The sequence below is a fragment of the Eleutherodactylus coqui genome, chromosome 6, assembly GCF_035609145.1.
Source record: "Eleutherodactylus coqui strain aEleCoq1 chromosome 6, aEleCoq1.hap1, whole genome shotgun sequence".
NCBI classification, from domain to species: Eukaryota; Metazoa; Chordata; class Amphibia; order Anura; family Eleutherodactylidae; genus Eleutherodactylus; species Eleutherodactylus coqui.
In genome coordinates this window covers 155,576,804-155,603,603 of record NC_089842.1, presented here as the reverse complement: position 1 = coordinate 155,603,603, position 26,800 = coordinate 155,576,804, and the positions used below count along the sequence as shown (strand labels likewise).

The following is a 26,800-nucleotide window of genomic DNA, read 5'->3' as shown; positions in this document are numbered from 1 at the left end:
GTGAATCTGTAAAGAGCTGCAGGGAGGCCGGCAGTGTTGGACGCATATGGCCGGGGGTCTATAAGGTATCTTTGGCTCCTGGAGGGGTCTACAGTAGTCGTCTCTATCCTGGGGCTCTGCAGCTTGTGCAGAAGTAGATGATCCACAGTAATGCCGTAGTTAGTCGCTATTCAGAAGCCTCGTTCGTAGGAACATAAAGGGTTAAAGGGGAAATGTTTGAAGGTTATTTCCTATTTTGTGGATAGGGGATAACTTTCTAACTGGTGGGGGTCTGATCTTGAGAACAGGGCTCTGTGCATCCTAAAGTGAGGTTGGCAGCAGTCTCACATGGGCATCACCACTCCATTTATTTCAGTGAGTCTACCAGAGATAGACGATTCCAAGCCCCTAGCTGTCTTCACTGGTCCTATTGAAACTCGTGTGTATGGGCAAATGCTGCAACCTCCCTTTATAATGCAGCAGAGCCCCATTCTTGTGATTGGTGGGGGTCCCAGCTATCAGAACCCTACTGTTGTAAAAGTAGTCCCCTACTCCCGTGGATAGGGCAACATTTTCAAACATGGCACAACCCTTTTAAAAGGGATACCCCCCCCCCCCCCCCTCCTCCCCAATCTGTCAGTGTAGAACGGAGTCTGTAGGACTTTATTAGTGATGTATCAGCCTGGTTGTATGCAGTCTTTGGTCGCTGCATGTATTATAGAGGAAGGGTTAATATCATGACTTTATCAGGTTGATTCCAAGTGTTTGATAGTCCTTACCACAAGTAGATGCGGTCAGCCGGATGGTATTAGGGATGAATAATGTAGGGATCTATTCTTGGAACAAGATGCATGGCTGTAAGGTAAAATCTTGCTGTATCATAGGGGAAGTTACAATGTAACAAGCAGTGAGCAAGTATTCCCATCTTCCAAATGTCACTATACCAGGGGTACCCAATAGAAGCCGGACTCCTCTGGTCGGCTGTGTTACTAGTACAGGCCTCTGTTCCTAGGTGCATGTCTGCTGAACCCTTCTGATCCGGTACGCCGGCCAGCGGTGTTTGGGAAGGTTGCGTTCGGCTGCAGTGATTGATTTTAAACAAGTTGTTCAGGTTTTCCCCTACTTTATGACGGCTGGTTCATACGAACGGTTTGCAGCTGGGAAACTTTGTTTCCTTATCCACTGCTCAAAGCACTTGTACGAAAAAGATAAATGGTCTCAGCTCGTTTTCTCCATATGCGTTCACTGCATATAATTCCAGATGGAGGGAGATATATACTCACGTCCGAAAACAGCCACTCGATCAGGTGGTTTACATAGAAGAATACATCCAAGCAAATGGGAACTTCGGACTTGTGATGAATAAAATCTCCTCTGTCCTCCATACTTGTGATCTTTTAAAGCACATTTTCTAATAAAGAGGAGATTTTATTCATCACAAGTCCGAAGTTCCCATTTGTTTGGATGTATTCTTGTAAGAAAAAAAAAGTTGCACACCCATCCACGCTAGCCCGCCTGTAGCTTCTCAGTCAATCCACCCATCCACGCTAGCCCGCCTGTAGCTTCTCAGTCAATCCACCCATCCACGCTAGCCCGCCTGTAGCTTCTCAGTCAATCCACCCATCCACGCTAGCCCGCCTGTAGCTTCTCAGTCAATGTCTGCTACAGTTAGGCATCACTCTTTTTTACACATACAATTTCGGATTTTAAGAAAAATCCAGTAAATAGAGTACGGCCATTGCAAAACACTTTGTATGTTCTCGCTGTTGCATTGAATTCCCATGCGGTCAGCCGAAGATTCTTTATGCAAACTGCCTGCTTTTCAGCCAGCGATCCTATTCTGGGGACATCCACCGCTCTACCCTTTAAGGGCTTTGAACCTGAATGGGCATGCTCCCTCTCCTTAGCAGTTTTACATAGTAACACAGTAACATAGTATGTAAGGCCAAATGAAGACAATGTACATCTAGTCCAGCCTGTTATCCTCCTATGTTGTTGATCCAGAGGAAGGCAAAAAACCCCAAGAGGCAGAAGCCAATTAGCCCCTTTGGGGGAAAATTCCTTCCCGACTCCCTAATGGCAATCAGACTGTTCCCTGGATCAACCCCTAATAGTTCCTACCTGCCTGTATACCCAGATTAACAATTAACCTAAGATTTATATCCTCTAATATCCTTCCGCTCTAGAAAGACATCAACTCCCCTTTTAAACTCCTCTATGGATTTTGCCATCACCACATCCTCAGGCAGAGAGTTCCACAGTCTTGCTGCTCTAACAGTAAAGAACCCTTTTCTGTGTTGGTGATGAAACCTGCTTTATTCTAGACCTAGTGGATGTCCTTGTTACCGTCGCAGTCCTGAGTATAAACAGATCATGGGAGAGATCCTTGTATTGTCCCCTCATGTATTTATACATAGTTATTTGGTCGCCCCTTAGCCGTCTTTTTTCTAGAGTAAATAGTCCCAATTTGGATAGCCTCTCTGGGTATTCCAGTCCCGTCATTCCATGTATTGGTTTAGTTGCCCTTCTTTGAACCCCCCTCCAGCAATGTAACATCTTTCCTGAGCACCGGTGTCCAGAACTGTACGCAGTATTCCATGTGAGGCCTGACAGGTGCCTTATATAATGGAAGGATAATGTTCTCATCCTTCGCCCCTATACCTCTTTTAATGCACCCCAAGACTTTATTAGCTTTTGCAGCAGCTGACTGGCATTGGTTACTCCAGTTTAGTCTATAATCCACTAGTACCCCCAGGTCTTTTTCCACATCACTTTTCCCTAGCAGTATATAGTGTATATTGGTGACATCCGTTTCTCCTGCCCATGTGTATAACCTTACATTTATCAACATTGACCTTCATTTGCCATTTTTCTGCCCAAGCCCCCAGCTTATCTAGGTCCGTTTGTAGCTGTACATTGTCCTCCATTGCATTAATTATATTGTATAATTTTGTGTCATCTGCCTCACAAGAGCATCGAGCTCCATTGTGGAGAGGCCTTGGCGGGATGACCAGCCGGGAGTCGGACAAAGGGACTGATGCTGAGGAATCCTTCCCAACAGAACACCCACAGCAGAATCGGGAAACAACGGTGGTTTCTTAAGTTTGCTCGGTCGTACTCTGTCGCCTTCATCCTGCGCCTCTCCTCTATCCCACTCCGCGATCCCCTCTAGAAACAACTCCCGTTCCGAAGGCGAAATCTCAGATTCCGACTCTCTTAGATGAGGAACAGTCATCTAAAGTTTCCATGAAGGTAGATAGTCTCATGGAGGCCGTAAAGGAGACACTTCATGTGAAAGTCCAAGATTCTTCAGCGACTGCAGAGCCCTTCTCATTCTGACGTTCTAAATGTCCACCTAAGGCATTCCCCACCCACGCAGAATTGGAGGATGTCCTGACCAATGAATGTTTCACCCCAACGTTTTTCTCATCGCAAAACGTCTTGACATAATGTATTCATTCCCCAAGGACTCAACTAAAAAGTAGTCTTCTCCCCTATTGGTGGATCCTCCCATCTCTCGCCTTGCCAACTGCACCACCCTGCCCCTCGCCAGTGCATCATCCTTAAGAGACCAGCATGATAAACAGCTGGGATCCTTCACCAAATCATCCTTTGAGGTGACTGGGTTGGCCCTCTGCTTCATCCTGGATTAGTACGGCTTCATCCGAATGGGTGAAACAACATCCTATCTGGTGCTCGGCAGGAGGAATTAGCTGAACTTGCTTAAAAGCTTACTTGTGAACTCTTCTATGCTTAATGTCCACCTCCTAGTGGCAGGAGCCATACCCAAGGTCTTCGCTGTGTCCTCCAAGGAACGTTAAAATCTCTGTGTTCAGTCACAGAGATCTTAAAAATGGTGAGGAACTCCAGCACAGAGTAGATTTGAAAGTTGCAGAACTTTTTATTATATGGTGATAAAGTTTTTATATAAATCTTTTTTAAGTTTTTGCTTGTAAAAAGAAATACCATGCATGGCACGCACACGACCCTAGTAGTGCTGTAAAGCTGCATATGACCAGCAGAGGGAGCCGCTTCGGGAATGAGTGATAGATCTTATTTTGTAAGAGTTGTCCCGGGCTCACATGTACACGGTCATGCGCTGTCTTCCGGGATTTTATTTATTTTTTTGGGTTTTTTTTTCAACTTTTAAGTCATGTTTTTATATGCACCCATAGAGAACAATAGGGCTCTATCATGCATAATACGCGTTCGTATAGAACATACTGTGTTTTGTTTTTTTTACGCGCGTATTATACGCAATTAATATACGCAAGTGTTACTGGATCAATGGAAATCGGTTTTCTTTCATTGACTCCATTCACTGCTTATTATGAGCTCGTAATACACAATGAAATTATATTCGTGTGAGCTCAGCCTTAGCCTTCTGCACAAGGGCGGATTTGCGTTGCGGGATTCGGCCTCTGGATGCTGCAGCAAATCCAGCCCACGGCTCCCGCAACAATCGCCATAGTGACGGCCCGGAGTCCTCTGTACTGCGCCGGTGGCACATTCGCAGCAAAGGAAGACGGCAGAGCAGTAAGCTGGGGGCACCAGGTCGAACTCTGCTTTGGCAATCCTGCATGGGGGATCCGACCTGTCCGTGTGCAGGAGGCCTTAGGTTTGGGAAAATTTGGTCACGACCCAAAAAGTCAACAAACTTGCTGTTGTAGTGAAGTTGCGAAATTATTTAGATACAATTGAGGTTTTTTGCAGTAAAGTTAGAGCGCCTCTATCTGGTGACCCCTTTAAATTTGAACCCATAACATTTTGCCAATGCGCAACTTTTCGGCAAACGTCAAAACTGCCTATTCATGCTGCTGCATCTGCACACCGGGAGACATGTCATCTCTGCGGAGAAGCCGAAAATAGACTTCAGACGGGAGCAGCAGCCTCTTGGTATTGAGCACTGATAGAATTTATCTGGAGAAAGTGCACAATTATGTCATGTGGGTAAATGCAAAGATGACATCGCTTCAGGCTGATAACAGAGAGTTAATCGTCATCCTGCATACTTCACTCCACAAAGGAATTAAAGGGCATGGCCAACATTTACAATAAATCTACATAGAGAGTTGTCACTTTGAATATAAATGACTTCTCTGTACTGATCCTGAGTTACATCCTGTATTAGACTCCGGAGCTGCACTCACTGTTCTGCTGATGAAATCACTGTGTATGTTATTTAGCCTGTACTGATCCTTAGTTAATATCTTGCATTACAGCCAGTCCAAAAAAGTTGGGTCACTGTACGGTTTCACATGGACAATCGCGATATCCCCGCAAGAATATCGCAGTAAAACGGCGTCTTTGTTCCCGTGATTTTTTTGAGCGTCAGTGCTGCTTTTTCTCGCAAAAACATCGCTGCCACTTGCGATTTTTCTTGCACAATTTCTATTTCTTTTAATGTCAATAGGACTGTCAGCAGCTGTTTTTCATCAGTATGCCTTACTTTTACAGCCTTATGTTAACCCTGTCCCAGCTGTTTTTGGGATGTGTTGCTGCCATCAATTTCTAAATGAGTTACGGTAATTAAATGAAAAAATGTGTTCCTTTCACCTTCTGACGTGTGTTCTGTGTTTGGTTTGGAATAAAATGTGATTATATGAGCATCCCAACTTTTTTGGGATTAGGGTTGTATACTTCAGAGCTGCACTCAGTATTCTGCTGGTGGAGTCACTGTGTAGATACATTACTTATCCTGTACTGCTCCTGAGTTACACGGGCCGACAGTCACTGCTAAGGTTTGGACAAATTTTGAGCGGTAATTGTTTAAGTGTAAGGGAGCCTTTAAACTGTAGAGCTACACTCACAATACTGCTACTTCAGAGCTCAAATCTCCCATCATTCCCTGCTTGGTCAGTAGATGTACAGAGCTTTGTTTAGAAATTTGCACTAGAATTCTATTCAACCAGAAAGAGCAAAAGATGATACACTGATTTTGCCACTTATGGCCTTTGGCTAAAGGTGCATTTAGACACAAAGGTGATTGCTCAAAAGATGGCTTTTGACAAATCATTTTGTATAAACTACTACTTGCTACTAATGCCTATTAGTACCAATTAGTAGCATGTGGGACGCTGGGAGCTGTATTCAGAGAAGAGACCACCTGCTGTTCTCTGAATAAATTCCCTTTGTTCTGTTGTGGGGCTGACAGCTGAGACAATACAATCAGCTGCTATCAGCGCTCCCTGGGCAGAACACAGCGTGTGGTCCCTTCTATCAGCTGTTCTGCTGAACCATGGATTTCATGCCAAACTGAATTCCATCGTTCGGCAGAAAAGTGAAAGATGGGCACATTTACATGCAACGATTATCGCTCAAAAGAAGGCTTTTGAGTGATAATCGTTGTGTCTAAATGGGCTTTTATATTCCTTATGAATACTGTAATGCCGGATTTTAGTTGCAGTCACCCGCCATCCTTGTGTGTGTCACAGCCTCCCATCTTGTGCTATCTGACTGGTTGCCTCCTGTACTTGTGTCTCCCATTTTTAGAGTCTTAATGAAATAATGGAGTCGGCTGATGCCCCACTGGAAGTGACTGAAGGCTTTATACAGACCATCTCCCTGTCTGTGCCTTGGGGATCCTTATTACAAGATAACTGTGCACTAGAGGTGAAGGGGCTGGAGGTGGTGTTCAGGCCAAGACCACGACCACGTATGTAAAAGTTGCAGGATGGTGCCTCTCATCAGTTTTCACATTGGATTGGATATTAGGGCGCTTACCCATATTTTTGCATTTTTCCTCCACAGGTTCTGTCTCTGAACCGATGTACTGGTCCAGCTTCATGACTAGTAGCATGCAGCTAGCCAGGGAGTGTCTGAGCCAGAAACTGACTGATGAGCAGGAATCATCTCAGCCATTCGAGGGGTTGGAGAAGTTCGCAGAAACAATAGAAACTGGTAAGACTTGAAGATGCAGCAGTTCATCACAAATTTCTCCAAGTTTTTAATACACTGTGTTTTTTAATTTCTTACCTTTTTCAGTATATCTGATTGCTGCCAGTGAATGTGAACATTTCTTGTTCATATCCAGAGGCTGCAAATCCTTCAGATCTAACACTTGTTACAATTGTGTCCAGTCTAGACAATCCTCTCAGTTAAACTGCAGGCTCAGAATTCGCACAACCGAACGACCGTGCGTGATAATCGGTGACGGCGCACGCTCATGTGCTGGTTCAAACGTCCCGTGTAAAAGGGCCATAAGCATAGAAAGGATACAATTGTAGCAGACCTTCAGCTAAAGAGAAGTACTAAATGGTTTGTTACCAGCTTCTCTGATCCTTATAATTGGTAGTTATTGTGCCTGGCCAATGAATGATAGTCCATACAATACTTGGATGGGCAGGGTCCACTAGAGCGGGAGTAACTCCCCAATCTGATTAGTAGATGGGGGACCTTCATCCATATTCTGTACGCCTTAATAGGGTAAAATCACAGGCTTTGTCTTTTTGTCCCTTTTGGCTTTAAAGGCACCCCGTCCCATCCCCACAGCAACATAAACTAAGTTATGGTGCTGTTAGGGGATGTGACAGGGAGGCAGGGGGTGATTTAAAAAAAAAAAATATTCTCCCACGATCCAGCTGTGTCCTCTTCTGAAGTCGGTACGCGGCACGAAAATCTGACTCTTTAGGCAAAAATCGCCTTATATCCCCACTGTAGGCCGTGATGTTTCATTTATAAAATTGGACTTTTTTGTTATTGATTGAATTAATTAATATTTTTATGAGCTGTAAATATTTGTTTTTCACGTGGCATCATTGTTTTCTAGTCCTGCGACGTGTCAGAGTCACATTTATCGACACCGTATTTAGAATAGAGAATATCCCTGAAAACTCTAAAACTGGATGTGCCCTTGAAATTAGAATCAGCAGGTAAGTGATGCGATATTTTGGGATTCAGCGTGGAGGGAGGTGGTCTCGCTTACCCTCTGATCTTCTACCTGCAGGACTGTATATTCTGATGAGACTGTGGACGAGCAGTCCGGGATCAATGTGCACAGACCTTCTGCCTTCGCTCATAAAGTTCTCGAACTGAGTGGAGTCTCCTTCTTCTGGGATGAGTTCCCGGCATCTGCCAGAACTTCACCGGTTTCTTCTACATTGCACGTGGTAATGGACATGTTGTTTTCTGCTTGTGCGTACATGTAGGGATCTGTAGGAAAACTCTTTTAGTTCAGCATCTGATAATGTTCATGCTGTCAGTTTTGCTTCAGGTTGCTGGTTTTGTAGCAATTTAATGTATATGCTACAGTATGACTAGCTGAACCTCCCATAGTCACATGTATTTTCTCCAACTCCGCAAAAATGTCGCAGGAAAACTAGTTCTTAAGGCCGCATCCACACCGTTAATTTTGTTGCAATGCAACAGTGCACAAATCGTAATGTATGTAGAGCTCATGCTTTCCTATTTCCTTCCACACCAGCGATGTTTCGTAGGCTGTGGTATTGCGAGACTACAAAATCACGGCATGCTCTATACAGTCATGATTTGTTTTTTTTTTTGTAGCCCATGTTTCTCTATGGAGCCTTCCTATGTGTTGCATCACATCACATGAAAGCGTGGTTTTCATGCGATGCAACTTTTACAGCAGAAAATCCTACTGTAAAAGCCATAAACTAAGTCATAGCTGCAGTAAAAGAAAATTAAAAAAAAGGAATACATCACCTCTCAGGCTCTGAAGTTCTCCTGCAGAGCTTCCTGGTTGGGACTTTGAAAATCCCTGCCTCCGATTGGTTGCCGAGCGTGCGGCTCGGCCAATAAGAGCCAACGCTCGAGGAGCCAATCACAGCCATTCATTGAATGGCTGTGATTGGTTCATCAAGCGCCAGCTCTGATTTGCTGGGCCACGGTGCTTCTGAAACAATTACAAGCAGCCCTTCCTGGAGGTGGGGATTTTGATCCTACAATCTAGGAAGGCCTGGCAGAAGACTGAAGACGAGTGCCAGGAAGCTTCAGGGGAGAAGATGTGCTGGAGATGACAGCGCCTCATAGGTTATATATATATATTATTTTTTTTTAATTTTTTTTAATTAAAGCTAGGGTTTATTTATATTTCAAGCCCCCCCTGAAAATCCTTACGCGTGGTGCTACAAAGTCACGCAACTCTGTATCACCACGTGCAACTTTTTAGCGACACAAAATCGCCTTATCACCGTGAGAAAATGCAGCAATATCGTATGGACCACCAATGCGATATCGTTGTGATTTTCTTGTGTCCAGATCATGTCACTTGTGTGGATGCGGCTTATTCCCAATATGGACAGTGACTGATTGGACGCCGTTCTTTGCTGTTAAGTTGGTGCTCTATTAATGACAAGTAATAAATAATAAGGTTTATCCAGTCTGCAGCTAGTGTCTTGTAGGGGTGAGTTCAGATGTGATGCACTCTCTTCAGATTTGTGGTGCAGGTTCTGCACCACAAATCCACAGTAAGTGACAGCACAATACATATGTGTGGACTTTTAAAAAAAAATGCCATCCACATGTACCTGAAACTTTCCACGCATATAAACGAGCATGCTGCAGATTTAAATCCACAGCATGGTCATTCTATGTTGTGCATTTGCGCTAAAGATTTCAGCCTTCGCACTTCAAAGGGTGAAATATGCTGCAATACCTGCATATACAGTATGCTGATTCTTAACTGTTTTGCAGCAAAATTTTCATGATTTCTTGTGATGCCTTCTACCAATTCTTGACTCTCTCTAATATTTATTGGTGTTCTTCTTCAGGAAACTGAGCCAAAACTTTCACCGAGCTGGAACCCCAAACCTGTGTTTGAACCCCACCCACAGTTCACGAGAAGCGTAACCGAAGTGACTCCCTCTGACCCGGTACAGATTGCCACACTGGTCGGTAAAATTGAGCTGGGGCTAATCCTTAAACAGAATGAAGTACTTCCGGGGGCAAAGGTCAGTCCCTTTTTGGTTACTCTCACTAACTGTACTGAGGAATGGGTTTATGGGGGGGGGGCGCAAACAAAAATGGAGGGGCTGCCTAAAGAATCCATCTTGAGTCTTATTGCTTTGTGATGCAGACCATGTCATGCCTCACAGGTTTTTACTGCATACTGACTATGCAGTAAAAACCCCTGAAGATTTCAGATGACAGCTCAGTGCTCTGCACATTTCAGCACTGGAGCTGTCCACGGAAATCTTCAGGGGTTTAACTGCATGGTCAGTGCAGCAAGCCCCGGAGATTTTCTGGGTGTGCCACTAAAGGGGTTAATGGATCTGTTAAATCATACTGCACATGTACAATTATAAAACTAGAGCTAAAAGGGGAAAAAAAAGCTGATCAATTAAAAACTGATAACTACTAGAAACCAATACAAACGGACCCTAACTATCACTTTTATGACAGATCTAACAGATCTGTCAAAATAGCGGATCTGTTTGCCTCAGCTTACATCACTTAGATATACAGATTTTTTACATTCTGAAAAGAAAAAAAACAATTAATTAAAAATAGATAAAAGAGCAGAGATATGAACATGGCTTTAGCTAAACCTGTTCTGCATCACCTGCAGCATCTCCCGCTACCATTTCCAGCCTTTAAAAGGGAGAGCCAGTCTGTCACAAGAAAGCTATTGCTTTAAAGCTGGCGATGGACATGTAGTAGTTGTGTAGTATTTATTGGCCAATTACAGGGATATTCCCAAGTGAGTGTGTCCGCTTCTCTACTCACTCCTCTCCGGGATTTGATGGCCACCTCACCAGGTGGGTTGGAGGACCCTCATTCTCCACACGACTTGTGAATATTCCATAAATGTTCCCATTGGGCATACCCAACCCCAGCCATTTATTGTATATCCCAACATTGGGACCAGCATCTATCTCCAGAAATGCCCCATTCTGTCCCCTGAGGGTGCCCACCCACTGGCGTTTTTTTTCACTGCGAAATTTGCAGGTTTTTTTTTCTGCAGGGGGTCTATGGGACTTGTAATGTAAAAATCGCGATCGCGCAAAATCGCGATTTACCGCGATATCGCGATTTTGCGCAATCGCGATTTTAGCTTTGCATGTCCCATAGCCCAAAGACCCCTGCAGAAAAAAAAAAACGCTGCGAATTTCGCAGTAAAAAAACACTAGTGGGTGGGCACCCTGAGGGGGCTGATGTTCTGGAAACAGATGAACCGGTATTCTGCACTGTATCCATAACTTCCATGGACACGAATGGAACTTGCGTAAACTGGGTACCACAGTGTGCTACATTGTTTCCACATCTTAGACAACATAGTTAGCTGTGCTGTCCGGTTTACGTAACTCCATTCACTTTTATAGGAGTTACAGAAAAAACGTAGAAGAATTTGGCTCCTTACATAATCCCAGCCACCGTTGTCCATGAAGAACAGCCCTTAATTCCCATCTCAGTTATGTTCACCTGAGATGAGAATAACCCTTTAATTCAGTCAAGTTTTTTTTCGTAGAATTCACAACCCTAAGGCTGGGTTCACACTGGGTGGATTTGTGGGGAAATTCCGTCCGGAATTTCGCCGCGGCAAATCCGACTGCGGACGCTAATCCCGAGATTAGCCAGCCACGTAGACGAGATTTCTCTAATCTCGTCCACACGGGACGGCGAATCCGCCACGGCAAAGCCGGCGCTGTGGCGCGGATTCACCGGCCGCAGCATGTTCATTTTTTTTCCTTCTTCTGCTGCGGCCACGCTCTCCTCTATGGGAGCACCGGCCGCAGCAGAAAGGCATGCGGCCAAGCTGCTTCAAAACCCGCGGATAAGTGCCCCGGTTTTGAAGCAGCCGATTCCTGGCAGAAATCTCGCGGTTTTTCGCTGCAGCCAAACCGTGGGATTTCCGCCCGGAATCCGCCCAGTGTGAACCCAGCCTTACAGTGAAGGTAAGGGGGTACTGATGCTCACACCATAGACACAGGGAAAAAGACTAATCTGTCCTACTATTTTCTCCTGCCCTCATCTGCTTTCAGAGGAATGAGACTTAAAGAAACGTATGCAGTCTCTTCATACAAACCCAACACATGTTTCTTACTATAGGCTTCACTGCGTACACTACTGACTCCTTGTCTTGTGGTCATGGCAGCCGCGCACCCCCATAGCCGGCAGAGATTAGGTCTCAAGTACTGGAAGCATTGAGGCGTTGGTGTCATTGCTGGTTGCTGATGAGATTTCTGATTTTCTTCAGCTGGATGTGGACGGACGCGTGGATTCCTTTCACGTCTTCCTTTCTCCTCGACAAGTTCACCTCCTGCTGGATATGTTGTCCTCCATCGCAGGCCCAGGTAAGATCAGCTTCTCATCTCGGCTGCCAGATAAACCCCATATCCACATTTATTATTTCGGCTCTGTCCTTTCATTGACCCTTCCAAAAAACATCTGTTCATTTTGATGTGCTCTAATCCGCTTCTGCTGTTTGCGCTTCAGGGGGCCGTTATGTGTTAATGGTTTTCCAGCTAAAATGTATCATTAATACGAGTTTAATGGGAATCTGTGCAAACATGCCTAACGTTTTATGGTGCAGGAAGAGTTACTGTTTTATTATTGTCCCTTTTTAAAATTAGGGCTTTTCTCTGGTTTTATAACATTATTAATCTTGGGATTCATCTTCTGTGTGATTTGAGTTTATGTAAGCAGCTTGTCCCCATTGACTATGAATGAATTAAAGGGATTGTCTTGTGAAGATATCCCATGCTTCATTGAAGTTGGTCTGGCAATCCGCCAATCACTTTAGGTATGGCTTTAGAAACCCCCAGTGATCAGCAGCCATTGGCCATTCATACAGCATTCCCACCGCAGTGCAATGAATGACAGACCATGTAATACATGTACAGGTTAGATCCACAAGAATTATGGTGGTCACAGACTTTACACCCAATTCGTATGGAGGTCTCCCGACTCTTACCTGACCGCAGTTGTTGGGGAAAAGAAGAATTCTGCATGTTAGATTTTATCGTACTCCATCCTTTTGTTCTCAAGGCAGATACGTCGCTGTCAATGGAGTCTGGCAGCAGCTTGGGGTACTTGTACACAGAATTGATAGTCCTTCGATGAATGGAAGTGGAGTGCATCTGAGATCTCCAACTACTGAAGTTGTATGAACAACTTTAGAAGAAGGGTCCCAAATGGGTGAACCTCTGACACCTGATCGTAAAACAGCATTGCATGTCTCTTTCCTGTATTTTTCTCCCCATTGTCATCCATGAGCAAATACCATGGCAATGAAACCTACGTAAATGCTTTTTTTCCTACTTATTCAACCTTTTTGATGGCCTACTTTACATCAATATTTAGCCCAAATAGTAGTGCTCACCATCAGTAAAACTGATGCGGTTTCAGACTTTTAACCCCTAACGATTGCCCATAGGTCTTTTGACGGTGGCCGTTAATGGGCTTTGTTGTGCAGCATGGTCCAAAGACAGCGCTACATTAGAAGCTTGGCGCGGATCTCCCGCAAAAACCAAGCTCTTATACGGCTATGTCGACAAATTTTAAAGTTATGGCTCCTGAAATGCGACAATGCAAGAAAAAAAAGAAAAATTAGCTGGTCGTTAAGGTGCAAATAGGCTTGGCCACTAAGGGGTTAACCGTGTCCCATTTTCTGAACACTTCAGAACTGTCTAGTGAGGCATAAAAAGTGCCTGAAATACAATCAATTTAGCGCCCAGCAGGTACACCAGTTTATTTGTGCCATTTCATCTAAAATTCTGGCATATTTTCCTTAGTAAGTCTTCCTGATGTCATTTTTGTGAGGGGTCTGGCTACCTCTGGGACTCTTTTGGAAGTGGCTTCTTCTGACTGTTACTTGTATTTCGCCCATTTTACTGTTTTTAGAAACCTCTGGCCGATTGGACCGGTCTAGGAAAGACAAGAAGAGTCGACCTATGCAACAAGAAGATGAGTTGCGGCTTCAGATGGAGCTGAAGCGGTATCTGAGGAAGGAAGACTTGTCTGGGGGTGCGTCTGCGGAGCACAGCTTTTATGAGACGGACACCGCAAAGACCCCTTCTAGCCATGGTGCGGAGTGTGACTCTCCTCCTCGGTGTAGAGAGAATTATTGTTTATCGATCTTTGCAATTAGAAACCTTTTGTTTTACTCTAATTTAGATGAAGAAGTTTTCTTCTCGATGGCAGACATGGACATGTCTCACAGTCTTTCCTCCCTCCCACCTCTTGGCGATCCACCAACAGTGGATTTAGACCTGTCGTTGACTAGCACTTATAACAATTCTCCTGTCGGCTCGCCACTAGGGGGCACTGCGGTAGGTAGAGCCTGCTTTGCAATAGCAAAGTTTATATGCCTTTATCTGATCAAGGTTGTATGCCAAAGATGTCCAACCGATGTTTCGGATCAGCGCTCCATTCATTTTAGTGGGGCTGACAAAAATCCCCAAGCGTTTGCCACTTGGCTATCTCCATTGAAAAGGAATGGAGCTCTTGCGCGGCCAGCACTCCGTTCAGTCTTCTCCTCACTGTGGGGGAGCAGTGAGGAGTATGGGTGACATGGGACCCCTGTTCTCAAAATCAGCTAGGGAATATCTTGCGATTCTGATACAACCCCTTTAATTTAGGGGTCTGGTCACAGGTCTGAATTAATTTAGCGTATATACAGAATGGCAGCACTTAGAAAATGGTATACATAAACAGTATCATGCAATATTTTGACCCGCAAGGGTCTTTGTCAAGCATGCTGTTTGATAACTTCACACCCTGATGAATTTTGTCACTTTCTACAAATTTTGGTAATCAAGTGTCCACGAGGGATTTCGGGACTTTGTGGTGCTGTTTCTGCATTTAAACCTTGCAAGGAATATGATAAGTGAGTGCGCTGCTGACTTATGCATTTGTGCTTTATCTTTAGGGTTCTATTCTGGAGGGTGAATTAATTGTAGGGTCTGACGTCTCGGATTTGAATATAATTTGTATCATAAAGTCTGAATTACAAAACCATATTTTTTTCTTTACAGTGATTTATAGTCATTGGGTGCTTTTGTCTTCATTTTTTTTTTTTTATGAATTTGTTAGGGGCTCCCCAAGAAAGGATATTTTTTGTTTGTTTGTTTACCAAGAGCTCCTTAGTGCTGCAGACCTTGGGAAAACCTGGTGTATACTAGACTATTGATGCATCAATGGTTGTCTCACTGAACCGCTATAAAAAGTAAAGAGCCTCATGCAGTATTTCATGTGTGATGTAAAAATAGAAAAAAACGCCTTTTATTAGCAACAACTAGCTTTCTCCAGCTTAAGGCCCATTTACACCAGCCGATTATCGCCAAAAAATCGCTAATCGGCGATCATATTAGCGATAAGCGGTGCGTGTAAATGTGCGCCCATCGTCTGATCGTGAAATTCAGCGCAACATAAAAATCACCACTCACTTTTATCATTAGTTCTCCACAGGGAGTGCTGATAGCATTGTTTCCCCGTGGAGAACAAAGGCTCTGAGCGCAGATAAGAGCCCTCCGGCTATTCACTGCATTCAGGGAAGGCTTCATTTGCACACCTAATTGGTATTTAAGTAGCTGAGTAGCTACTTAAATGCCAATTAATGTTTATACAAAATGATTGCTCAAACTATTGTTTGAGCGATCATCGGCCCGTGTAAACCAGCCTTTAAAAAGAAGACCTGCATTCCACAAACCATCAATAGATTTCACTGTTGTCTATCGCTGTCTTTTTAATTTGGTTACATTGGCCATTGCATCAAAACAGAAAAAAATGCCAATATATCTGCAAGTAAATAAGACCTAATTGCCAAAATGTATCTGCCACTCTGATTTACTATTGTATAGCCATTGGTGCTTACTGAAATACTTGTATGCTATTTGCAGGCAGGATGGAGTGACTACCAGGAACATAGTAGACTGGAAGAGCCTACAGTACGAGGGGCTTCATTCAAACCGAACATGCACCAAAATTCCCTTAGAAGAACCTGTAAGTTTTATACATTGAGTTGGTCTTGAGTTTTGCAGCAACCTTCAGATGTAGCTAATGTTAACTTGACACTAAAGCATTATGATAACTCAGTTTACAGCATTGCAATACATTGTAGTTATTAAGAGGGACTGGACATGTTGACAATTGCTTCATCTGTACTATTGCTAAGACAAGATTTCCTGGAATATATCCTGTGATCCAGCTAAAAACCTCTTAGGATCTGCTCCTCGTTGTGTAAATTAAAACTCCTAACATAGAATAAAAAATGAGTCCTCCATGCAGTTTCTTAGCTTCATTCACTTGCAGGCTGTACACTTTACTGCAGCCCTTTACTTTCTCCCTGCTGATATAAGCTGCATATGTAGTTGGGATAAATAAATATATATATTCTAGCTATTTTAGTGTTACAACCACATACCAGAATGCTGACTAGATTGGCGTGCAGAGTCTAATGTTCTCATGGCAAAATTTTGCCATGGATTTGATGTGGAATCCATGGCAAATCCGCGTCCCATTACTTTCAATAGGAATCTGTGCTGTAGCCTGTATAACGCAGATTTTTTTTTTTTTTTTTTCATTTCAAGGATTTCAAATCCACATATGGGGAAAATAAGCAAATGGGAATGTAGAACAGTGCCTGTACAGCAGTACCTATTGGAAGGCAGCATTCCTGCAACTCCATGTCAGACCTTGTAACAATGACTGGGAATATAACCCAAAGCCAGAGTCTTCTCCAGAAGGAAAAGATAAACCATGCCTAGACAGCCATTTTCGGGGCAAGGCTTGTTGAAAGGTGTGACATGGGCTTGCAAGATTGCTGGCTTCCAATCGGTGGCGCGCTGTACAGGCAGTGTTCCATCTTTCCACTTGCATACATTTCTCAGAGTAGTACGTATTGCCTTAGAAGTCTCTTCACTAGGTGATCTCCCTAAGAAGACGCCATACCCTTCCTGATCCACAGAAAAAAAGCAACATGTCCTTTGACGTTGAATCTGCATGGATTAGATTTGCCCATTGAAAAAAAACCAAAAAAACAAAATCTGCATGCACATCCGCAGGTTAGCCTTGGATTTCTGCTGCCATGTTTTTTTTTTACAGGTGGAATCAATGTGGAAAACTTTGCATTGGATTTCTCTGTGTTATGTACCCTGAAGGATCCCCTGGTTTTCACCTTTTACCCTGCAGGGGGGCTACTAGGTTATGGTCCATACAGTAGTCATGGATTAGTGACAGTAGCACTGATGCAGTAGTAGGGTCATCAGGAACAGCACAAAGGGTTGTCAACAGGATAGAAGCCACTATAAGGCAGGTCAGAGGATGAGACTGAGCAGTCAGAACAATGTCAAAGGCAGGAGTAGAACAATTGGGTACCAGACAGTCATACTAATATAGTATGTAAGGCTGAAAAAAGACATATATCTATCCAGTTCAGCCTATTACCCCTCCAAGGGGCGAGGCAGAGGCAACATTCAGGATTCAGTATCCAAGATCATAACCATTGTATATGGGAAATGTTGTCCGGACTGCTGGTATACTTGTAAAAGGAGTTTTCTTTCTTCCTCTCTTGCAGCACTACCGAACCGATCTGTCTCGTTGGATGACTCTCGGCCTGAACTAGTGTTCAGACTTGCTGTAGGCTCTTTGTCCGCCTCGGTGCTTCACATTGACCCGCTGCCACCAACGGAGAGCACATCCAGCCCTAATCCTCTGACACCCCTGTCTCTTAGCTTTTTTAACCGCATTGAGACCCTGGAACCACAGACCTTTGCACAAAATGACTTTGCCTTTTTACGGAATGTTTTTGCAGAAGCGTGCACACACGATCACCTTAGGTATAGATGAAGCACTTTACGTTTTACGTGCATTTGCTTTGTAGATATGTAGAACATGCGAACTGAATATCGGAATGAAATTGTAAATATATTGCATTACTTACTGTACTTATCCGGAGTTACATCCTGTATTATACTTCAGAGCTGCACTCACTATTCTGCTGTTCTTGACATCCAGAGATAAATTGTTAATATAACATCTACAAAATCTTAATTATTATTTTGCTTAATAGGTTTATAGGGGTACAAATAAAAATCTCCCATGAGCAACGGCAGCGGTCTGGCTCTCGGTGCTACAGCACAGATGTGTGCATTGGTCAGACGGAGCTCCTGGAATGTCTCTTTCCCAGTGATTTACAGCCTGTTCCTCCTCAGTACACAGAGGTAATGACTTTCTATATCAGTACGATTATTATTAATAGGATTGAGTGATGTGTAGCATCTTCTGCCATGGTGAGGACCATTACTCCTATTATGCAACTGAGAGACTCTTGGCGCATTTATCTTCTGTCATTAAACAGATTTTCCAGGAAATACTATTGATGACCTATCCGCAGGATAGGTCATCAATAATTGATTGGCTGGGGTCTGCTGCTCGGGATCCCAGTCGCCAATTAGCTAATCGGGCACCCGCTGTCATTGCCGCTACACACAGGAGGATAAAGCGAAAACTGCTACTCCAACCCCTGTGTAGTGGCCGGCACTTGTAACTACAGGTGCAGCTCCCATTGATTTTAATCAGATCTCAGCCTGCAGTTTCAAGTGCTGACCACTAGATGGGGTCAGAGCAGCAGTTTCCACTCTGTAACCCACTGTGTATCAGCGCTGACAGTGGGCGCCCAATCAGCTGATTGGCCGAGATCCCAAGTGGCGGACCCCAGTGATCAACTATTGATGACCTACCTTGAAGACTGTAATCTTCAAGGTAGGTCATCAATAGAGGGATTAAAGGCTTTATTGTATAAAATGTGGCACATGCCACATTTACAATTTTTTTGGCAATTTTAATCTTCTCTCAACAGTTCTAAAAGTGGGCGAGAACGAGGCATCCTATGGACTGACATATTTACTATCATTTGTGCCAAAAACTGGCTTAAATTCTAGCACAAATCTTTGTCTGCTTGTAGCAGCCTTGGAGTTCAATTTCTGGTGCAGACAGCCAAAAATGTGCAAAATGTATTAAACTCCAGTTAATGTCCACAAAAGCATATTAGAAAGTTGAAGAACTTTTTCATTCTGCAGTAATGTATTAACGGCTTCTTTGCTATATAACCCCACAATACCGGGTGAGAACTGCTGCCGTAATTCAGATTTGTATTCTGCACACAACGTATTTGTTTTTATGTTTGTTTTTTCAGCTGCTGAAGTTTACTGTAGATAAAGACCCTGATTGCCGGTCATCGCCGTGCGTTCACTTACACTACAAGCATTCGGAAAACCGAGGCGCACAGGTGAAGTCGAAGCTAACCTAATGGGTGTTTGGTTTACAGCTTACGCTTTGTCAGAAACAGTAAAACTACAGCATTTTGTTGCTATGCGGTAAAAACCTGACATGACAGCAAAGTGCCATGACTAAGATGGGTGAATTAACCCTTTCAGGGTGGTAAATCTTATGCCAATCATTTGCATCTTTGCAACAGAGCCGCCTGGAGTTCTTTATCCTGCCACTGGCTGCACTTTGTGTGGTGGCCATAACTAGGCAGATGCATAACTCATAGTGCCAGTCATTTCCTGAATACTCTGGCAACTGACCCCCATAACTATTTCTTTTGTCTGGATTGGGCTGTGTCTCGATTTGTGCCATTTTTTTAGGCCTCATGTCCACGTGGAAAATCAGGCCGGCAGCGGATTCTTCATGCAGAATCCCGCAGCGGGTCCCTCCTTTCCCACGGACATGAGTCTAAAAAGTAAGCATTACTAACCTGTCCGGACGCTGCGGATCTTCCCTCCGTCGCGGCCGGATCTTCTTTCTTTACCTCGGCGGATATGCTCGGCATGCCTGCGCAGTGCACTTCATTTCTTTTTGAACTTCTGCTCTCCCGCGCCGGAGAGCAGGAATTTAGCTGCGGGTGTGCCGCGGATCCGGACAGTTTCCATAGGCTTCAATAGAAGCCTGCGGGAGACCCGCACTAAAATGGAGGATGCCGCGGGTGTTTTCCCGCACACGCAATCCGCGCCTCAAGGGAAAATGACATCCGCAGGTATTTAATTACCTGCGGGTGTCCAATGCATCCGTATGGGGCACGGATCACGCGTGCGGGTGACCTGCTGCAGATTTGTCCCCGTGGACATGAGGCCTTAGGGTAGATCTCCTTTGGTCACTTTTTTTTTTTTGGAAGACAAGGTAGCCAAAAGAAATGCAATTATGTTGTTTCATTATTTGTTTTTATGGTGTACACCATGTGGGATAAATAGCATGATATTTTAATATTTGGACTGTTACGAACACAGCAATACCAAAAATCTGTTTTTGCTTTGTTTTTCTTCAATTCTGTGGGAAAGAAGGGTTTTTGAACTTTTTTTTTGTGTATTTTTTACTTTTTTAAAAATTTTAGTAAGACTTTTTCTACATTCCTATTTAACCATCCCCATTGGAAACTAACATTTTCAATCACTAGATCACTTTTGCTATATACTGCAATACTTCATTATTGCAGTTTATAGTAATAACCGTTTATAGAAATTTTTAATGTTGCCTATTAAGAACGGACAGGGCTTAATTGGAATCCATACATGGGGAGTTCTAGGCTGCCATTGTCGCCCCACAGTTGTACCTTGGGGTGAGGATGGAAGCAATTGGGGCACCCTACAGCCAGTTGACTCCCACGCTTGTCTCATACACCTTTCACAACCACATGATGTGTATCTGCTTGATACAGTAACCGCCTTCAGGTTACATCTAATTATGCTCCACCTGTACTTTTCCCCATGGCTTTGCTGTGAGAACAGGTAAAGCACAGCAGTTAGCAGTAAACTGCGTGAGTTCTGCGGTGTGACCACAAGGTGTAATAAGTACCCTTACAATGTACCAGAGAACTATACATCTGGACATGATCAGGACTGGTGTTTCCCGAATATGTACTGCTTCCAAACATTGCTGGGATCGTTTTTTAGGAATGTAATGCACACTTTCTTCCCATGTAGTAATTCCATCATTTTTCTCTACAGGGTAGTTCTGGGCGCCTGAGTTCTCTCCCACAAAGGTCGGAGCTGCATGTCCAGCTGTCCTCCGCCTCCTGTGAGCTCGATGTCACCATTGTAGATAGATTAAATTCGCTCCTGCAGGTGCAGAAGTTGGGAACTGTGGAAATGATGACCTCACATCTCTTCACATCCTACAACAAACACATCAGTCTGGTGGGTTTATATATAATACTTTTATTTTATTTAGTTTTTTCTTTCTTTTTTTTCTGCCTTTTTGTTATGTGAGGTACATATTTTTAAAGGTAATATGGGACATATGAGCATGCCCATTAGCCTGTCATGGCATACAGGGAGGTTGACATATCAGATAGGTAAATATATACAGAATAATGAACCCCCTGCTCTAAATTAGAGGAGTTACCCAGGAGCTCAGTAAGCATATAAAATAGCAAGCCCACAAACTTAAGTTATGGAAGTTGTTTCAGATGTCACATAGGAAGTGGGAGCATCATGTCGGGCATTGAATAAGGCCTTACTCGCACGGATGAGTTTTAGATCCCAGCTCTGTCCGAGTTTGTAACCGAGTAACATAGTATGTGAGGCCGAAAAAAGACATGTCCATTCAGTTCAGCTTATTAACCCCCAGTGTTGATCCAGAAGAAGGCAAAGAAACCCCAATGAGGTTGAGGCCAATTTTCCCCATTACAGGGGTGAACGTAAACTTGGACCCTTTAAAATCATGGGCTTTTCAGACCAGTGGTTTTTTTTTTTTTTTTTTCTTCGCATTTTTTGTTTCATCCTATTCTGATCCGATTCACAGACGAGAGTAGGATATGCAATGTCCACTCTCCAGCACATTGGACAGCAGGCAGACGGGGTGTCCATGTGATGTCCATGCAGTTTGTAGCTGGGAATCTTAGGTACAACTCGCTGTCAGCCATCTGAATACAGACTAACTTGATGAACTGCATTTCCAAAATCAGAATATGCAACAGCAGAGACACTATTAAGCTGGGTTCACATGGGACGGAATTGACGCAGAATTTCCGTCCCGTGAGAACCCAGGCTTACCGCACCAGGTAGAGTTTGTCACCAAGTATGTGACACCACCTGCTATTCTGGGCCATCAGTGCAAACCACAATCCTACCTTAAAGGGGTAGTGGCATCTTCTAATATTATAGGGGTTTCTCTTGGATGAGCCATAGTATTACAATCAGTGTGTCTTCTCCAGCAATCTGGAGAATGAAGAGCTAGCGGCCCCTTTGGCATATCTGCTGCACAGCAGCATTCAAGGGCGCCTGTTGCACTGGGAACTTCAAGTGAATAAGACCATGGTGTAGTTTCCTGGAAGCACTACTGTGCAGCATAAAACTGCAGTGCTTAACGGCTATGTCCATCTTGCAAATGCGTTTTTGTGTCGCTTCATTGGAGGACACAAGAAGGCTGACACGGAGAACAAAAAAAAGTTGTCTCTTTCTTTGCAGGCAATATCATAATTTTTCAATTATAATTTTCTTTTTTTTTTTTTTTACGTGTTCAGGCAACAGAGGATTTTTTTATTCTCTCAAAGCATATAAAAGAAAGCAATTTTGCAACGGGTCTTAACCCTTTGCACTCCAATTTTGGATTCAAGGTATCCTAGGGAGCTTTCTCTTTCTGCCATTATACAATGGCGCCATCTGCTGGCTAGAGCGAGTACTTCGGTATGGGACATTCTGGAGAGGCCCCCAACAACAGAGCGGCCAGTAATCTACAGTAAGAATATCCAGCCGGACGTCTTCCGACATTGAAGCTGTATAGCCTTCAATCAGAATGTCTTTAGACGTCAGACAGTGGATTGGAAAGGCTTAATTTAAAAATATTCTACTTGTTTCTACAGCTCCCATATGTCTCCATGATAACGGACAATAAACTCTGTATAATCTGGTCCTGCAGTCATAGTCCACGTTGTCTGTCCTCTCACTCCAAATAACCTTCCAAATGTTCATTTGCACATAGCATGGGACAAGTGGAAAAAGTACTACACTGCAAGACTGCAGGATTACACTGCACAGCGTTTATCTGCTGTCTGTTACCATAGAGGTGTGAATAGGAGCAGTAGAGAAAAACAAAAACTATAGGAAATTTTTAATAAAACGCATTTCAAAGTTGCTTCATTTTAGATTTATTAGGACATTGAAAAAAGTAAATGGCCTTTAACAACCAAGGGCATACATATACGTTTGTTGGTCACCGGCGTGAGTATGGAACAGTCTTGGGAGCAGGAAACACCTGACAGCCACCTTTGATCAGAGCTAGCTGCGGACTTTTAACTACTTGGATATCATGGTCAGCATTGGCCGTGATATCGAAGCTTTTAGCCTAAGGGAGGGCTGATGGGATACCATGACGACGGGGGGCCTAGTGTAGGCTCTCAGGCGTGTCATGGATTTCAGCCCAACCTGTCATGTCATCGGGACAGCTAGTATGACCGCAGAGGTTTGCAGCTGCAGGCAGCAACAGAGTCAGTGAGTCTATTTGTGCCTACTCTTTTCCATTTCCCTAGTTTGAGTCCCGTCAGACTCTACTCCCCCTGATTATTTGAATCTGTTCAGGCAATCATGCCCGCTGTCAACAAATTATATATATATATGTATAATAAAAAAAATTGTAAATATTGAATATAAATGGAGTTCAGAAAACCCTCCTTTTCCCTTTTCTTCCTATAAAAAACCACAACTAAGACAAAAAAATGATCACCACATCTATAAAAGAGCAAACTATTAAAATCACAGTATTTCTCTGGCCTGCTGAACGCTGTAAAAAAAAAAAAAAATACAAATGCCAAAATTGCGTTTTTGGTTTCTTTCTTTGTCACCCATAATTACCCGCAAAAAAAGAATACAAAGTGATCACCCTGCAAGAAACAAGCCCTCACATAGACTCATCGACAGGAAAATAAAGTTATGAGGCTCAAAAGCACCTAAAAAAAATAAACAACTTTTAAAAAGAAATAAAACCTAAAACTATGTAAACGCAGAAATGGTGGCTAGATACAAAACATACCAATTCCTACTCCGTAAAAACTAAAGCATGGAGTCTTATTGTAGACCATAACTTTAACTTTGCCTCTTTTTCCAGCACAAGGATTTTCCCGAGGTTCTTCTGGACGATTCTCGATCTCCAGCAAACACGAGGACATCAGTGCTGGTTTCTGCACCCTCACTGCATCTTGCTGTACGTTTCCCAATTCCTGACCTCAGATCTGACCAGGAACGGGGTCCTTGGTTCAAGAAATCTCTCCAAAAAGAAGTCTTACATTTAAACTTTTCAGATGTGGAGTTTAAGACTGAGGTCCTTGGCGGCTGTTCTCCGGAGCAATTGAAGCTGGAGTTCACATTTAAAGAGCTAACTGGTAGGCACCTGCAGTAGAGAATCCAGTAAGCTGCACCGAGTCAGCCTGTTTTAATGAAAGAGTCTATCCTTTCTTTACTCTGTGTCTTATTCAGGAGCCTTCCAGGAGGAAAGTGACGGCCCCCAGATCCAGTTCCTCAGGGTAGTGAAGAAGAACAATGAAGTAGATGGAGACATGACCACATCGGACAACTTTGACTGGCCAAGGTTCATCCGTGTTTCCTGTGTTTTATAATCAAATTATAAATTATATCTTGTGTTAACTTTATCCAGGTCTCTGTGTAAACCTGCCATTACTTCTGATTGTAGATTTACTCTGCTGTTTTCTTTAACGGAAGTTCACTTTTTGAACACCATTTTACGCATAACTTATAAAATGAAATCTACGTAAGGGTCAATAACTTTGTAAATACCTTACATTTATCTTGTACTGGTTCTGAGTTAAGGCCTATTTACACGCAAAGATAATCTCTCAGAAGATTGAAAGATTTTACGATTTATTTGAAAAAATTATTAATGGCAATTAACACTTTATTATCTTCATTTGCAAGTAAAAGGGCCTCCATGAGCTGTTTGCAGAGCCCAGCATGTGATTAATCTCACAGCTGCATTCTTCTGCTCCCGGCTGACCTCAGATTACAATGTGATCTGCCGACTCACGTGGAGATAACAGCATGCAGTCTGCTGAGGCATAAAAATGTTTGCTTTGCCTCTCAGTAGCTGAACGCTAGATTTTAAGTTCACCTTAAAATCATCGTTCAAACGAAAAGTGCACGATGCCCGCATTTACATGTAACGATTTATCACTCATTTTCGATTGTTTGAACAAATTTTGAGTGATGATAGTTACGTGTAAATGGGCCTTTACATCCTGTATTATACTCCAGAGCTGCACTCGCTATTCTTCTGACGGAGTTGCTGTGCAGATACATTAATCTGTACTGATCTGGAGTTACAGCCTCTGTTATGCACCAGTGCTGCATTTACACTTCAATACATTTGCATTCTGGGAAATGTCATATTTACATATGGGCAATGCACTTTTGTCTAATATTAAAGAAACTATCTGCTCTTGCATTTTTGGAGTTGAGCTGTGCTGTTAGGGGAGTTTACAAGAACAAGGCTGACTGTTTCTAGTAGCAGACTAGTAACTACAGCTCTTATAGGTCATCAATAGCTGACCGGTCAGGGTCTGCCACACGGGACTCCGGCCAATCAGCTGAGCAGGTCTCTGCTACACACAGGGGTCGGAGCACAAGTTGATGGTATGACCTCTGTGTAGTGTAACTTGTAACTGCAGGCTCAGCTGCTATTGAAATCAATGTAGCAGAGCTGACAGCTGCCGCCCACTCTCCTGATTGGCTGGGATCCCAAGCAGCAGATCAACTATTAATGAACTATCATCAGGATAGGTTGGTCAGCAACAGTATTTTGTCTGGAAAACCCCTTTAATGTAAATTACTTCTGTACATAAACTGTAAAATTGTGTTAAGGCTGGACTAGGGCTACACTCCAGCAGCAATAGTGCAGACCTAATACTAATCACAGCTCATAACTTATTATAGTTGTATCCAGTCTTAGACCATCCTCTGTGACGTAAACACTCTGGACTTAACACTGATACATTTTACCACCACTGATACATTGTAGCAAACATCAGCATAGGAGAGATTTGTGCTGCTGTCATACGGTATTTAGACTGGATATAATTTGTAACACGAAAATATAATAAAGGTCCTTTTGCCAATGTTGAATGCTGTTTCCATGTTTGCTGCTGTAAGACTAGTGGAATCTACCACTACACCATAGATGTGCACACCGCAACACCTCAAATAGAACACGGGTCCAAGTGCAAAAGACAGGAATTCTCTAATGTCTGTAATCTCTACGCTACTCAAGTACAGATGAATCAGCTATTTAGCCTGCAAATTAGGGTCAGTCATCTATTTAAACTTCATGTGTGTAGTTCTGGGTCTGAGTCCTTCACATACAGAGTAGTGGCCGATATTGTGCATGGATGGAGTGCTAGCTAGCTGAGAGATCCCTGAGTAAGCGATACACGTATTCCGTAACACCTAGGTCTTTGGTTGGGTTACTGCAGCCCTCCTAGGCCGGCAAGTGATGGCACCAAGGATCGACGTGGGGCGGGTGCGTAAGAGAACACTACCGGCCACAGCAGTCCATGCTTTCCTGTTCTTGTTTCCTCATCTTTCAGCTAAATAGTTGATTCATCTACTTACTAGAGTGGTGTTTTTTGTGGTATGTGTGAGAAATCGTGATTACAGACATTAGAGAATCTCTGTCTTTTGTGCTTTGGACCTGTATTCTATGTGATATAATTGTAGCAAACCATCAGCTGTGACAAGTTGCTTCTGTACAGATTTTCAGTCTCTGGATCTAAAGGGAAAGCAGAGGCTTTGAAAATCTTGGAAGATTGAAACGCAAAGTACAGGGTTATTCAAAAAAGGAGCAGATTTGGGAATTTACTTACAAACAAACTACAAAAGACAGGTACACAATCCACACATCACTGAGTTTGTAATTA

General features: G+C 43.3%; 1 protein-coding gene across 1 annotated transcript in view; it reads left to right on the top strand.

The window, feature by feature from the left end:
- Positions 1-26,800, top strand: part of ATG2B (autophagy related 2B) — a 77,388-nt gene that overhangs the window by 3,419 nt on the left and 47,169 nt on the right. Inside the window, exons 2-16 of the mRNA XM_066608044.1 lie at positions 6,472-6,634; positions 6,730-6,879; positions 7,748-7,850; positions 7,925-8,087; positions 9,711-9,890; positions 12,137-12,233; positions 13,783-13,965; positions 14,056-14,210; positions 15,780-15,882; positions 17,456-17,717; positions 17,951-18,101; positions 19,076-19,168; positions 20,886-21,074; positions 23,983-24,256; positions 24,351-24,462. Coding sequence (XP_066464141.1) covers positions 6,472-6,634; positions 6,730-6,879; positions 7,748-7,850; positions 7,925-8,087; positions 9,711-9,890; positions 12,137-12,233; positions 13,783-13,965; positions 14,056-14,210; positions 15,780-15,882; positions 17,456-17,717; positions 17,951-18,101; positions 19,076-19,168; positions 20,886-21,074; positions 23,983-24,256; positions 24,351-24,462 — 2,378 coding nt within the window. The remainder of the gene's footprint in view (positions 1-6,471; positions 6,635-6,729; positions 6,880-7,747; positions 7,851-7,924; positions 8,088-9,710; positions 9,891-12,136; positions 12,234-13,782; positions 13,966-14,055; positions 14,211-15,779; positions 15,883-17,455; positions 17,718-17,950; positions 18,102-19,075; positions 19,169-20,885; positions 21,075-23,982; positions 24,257-24,350; positions 24,463-26,800) is intronic.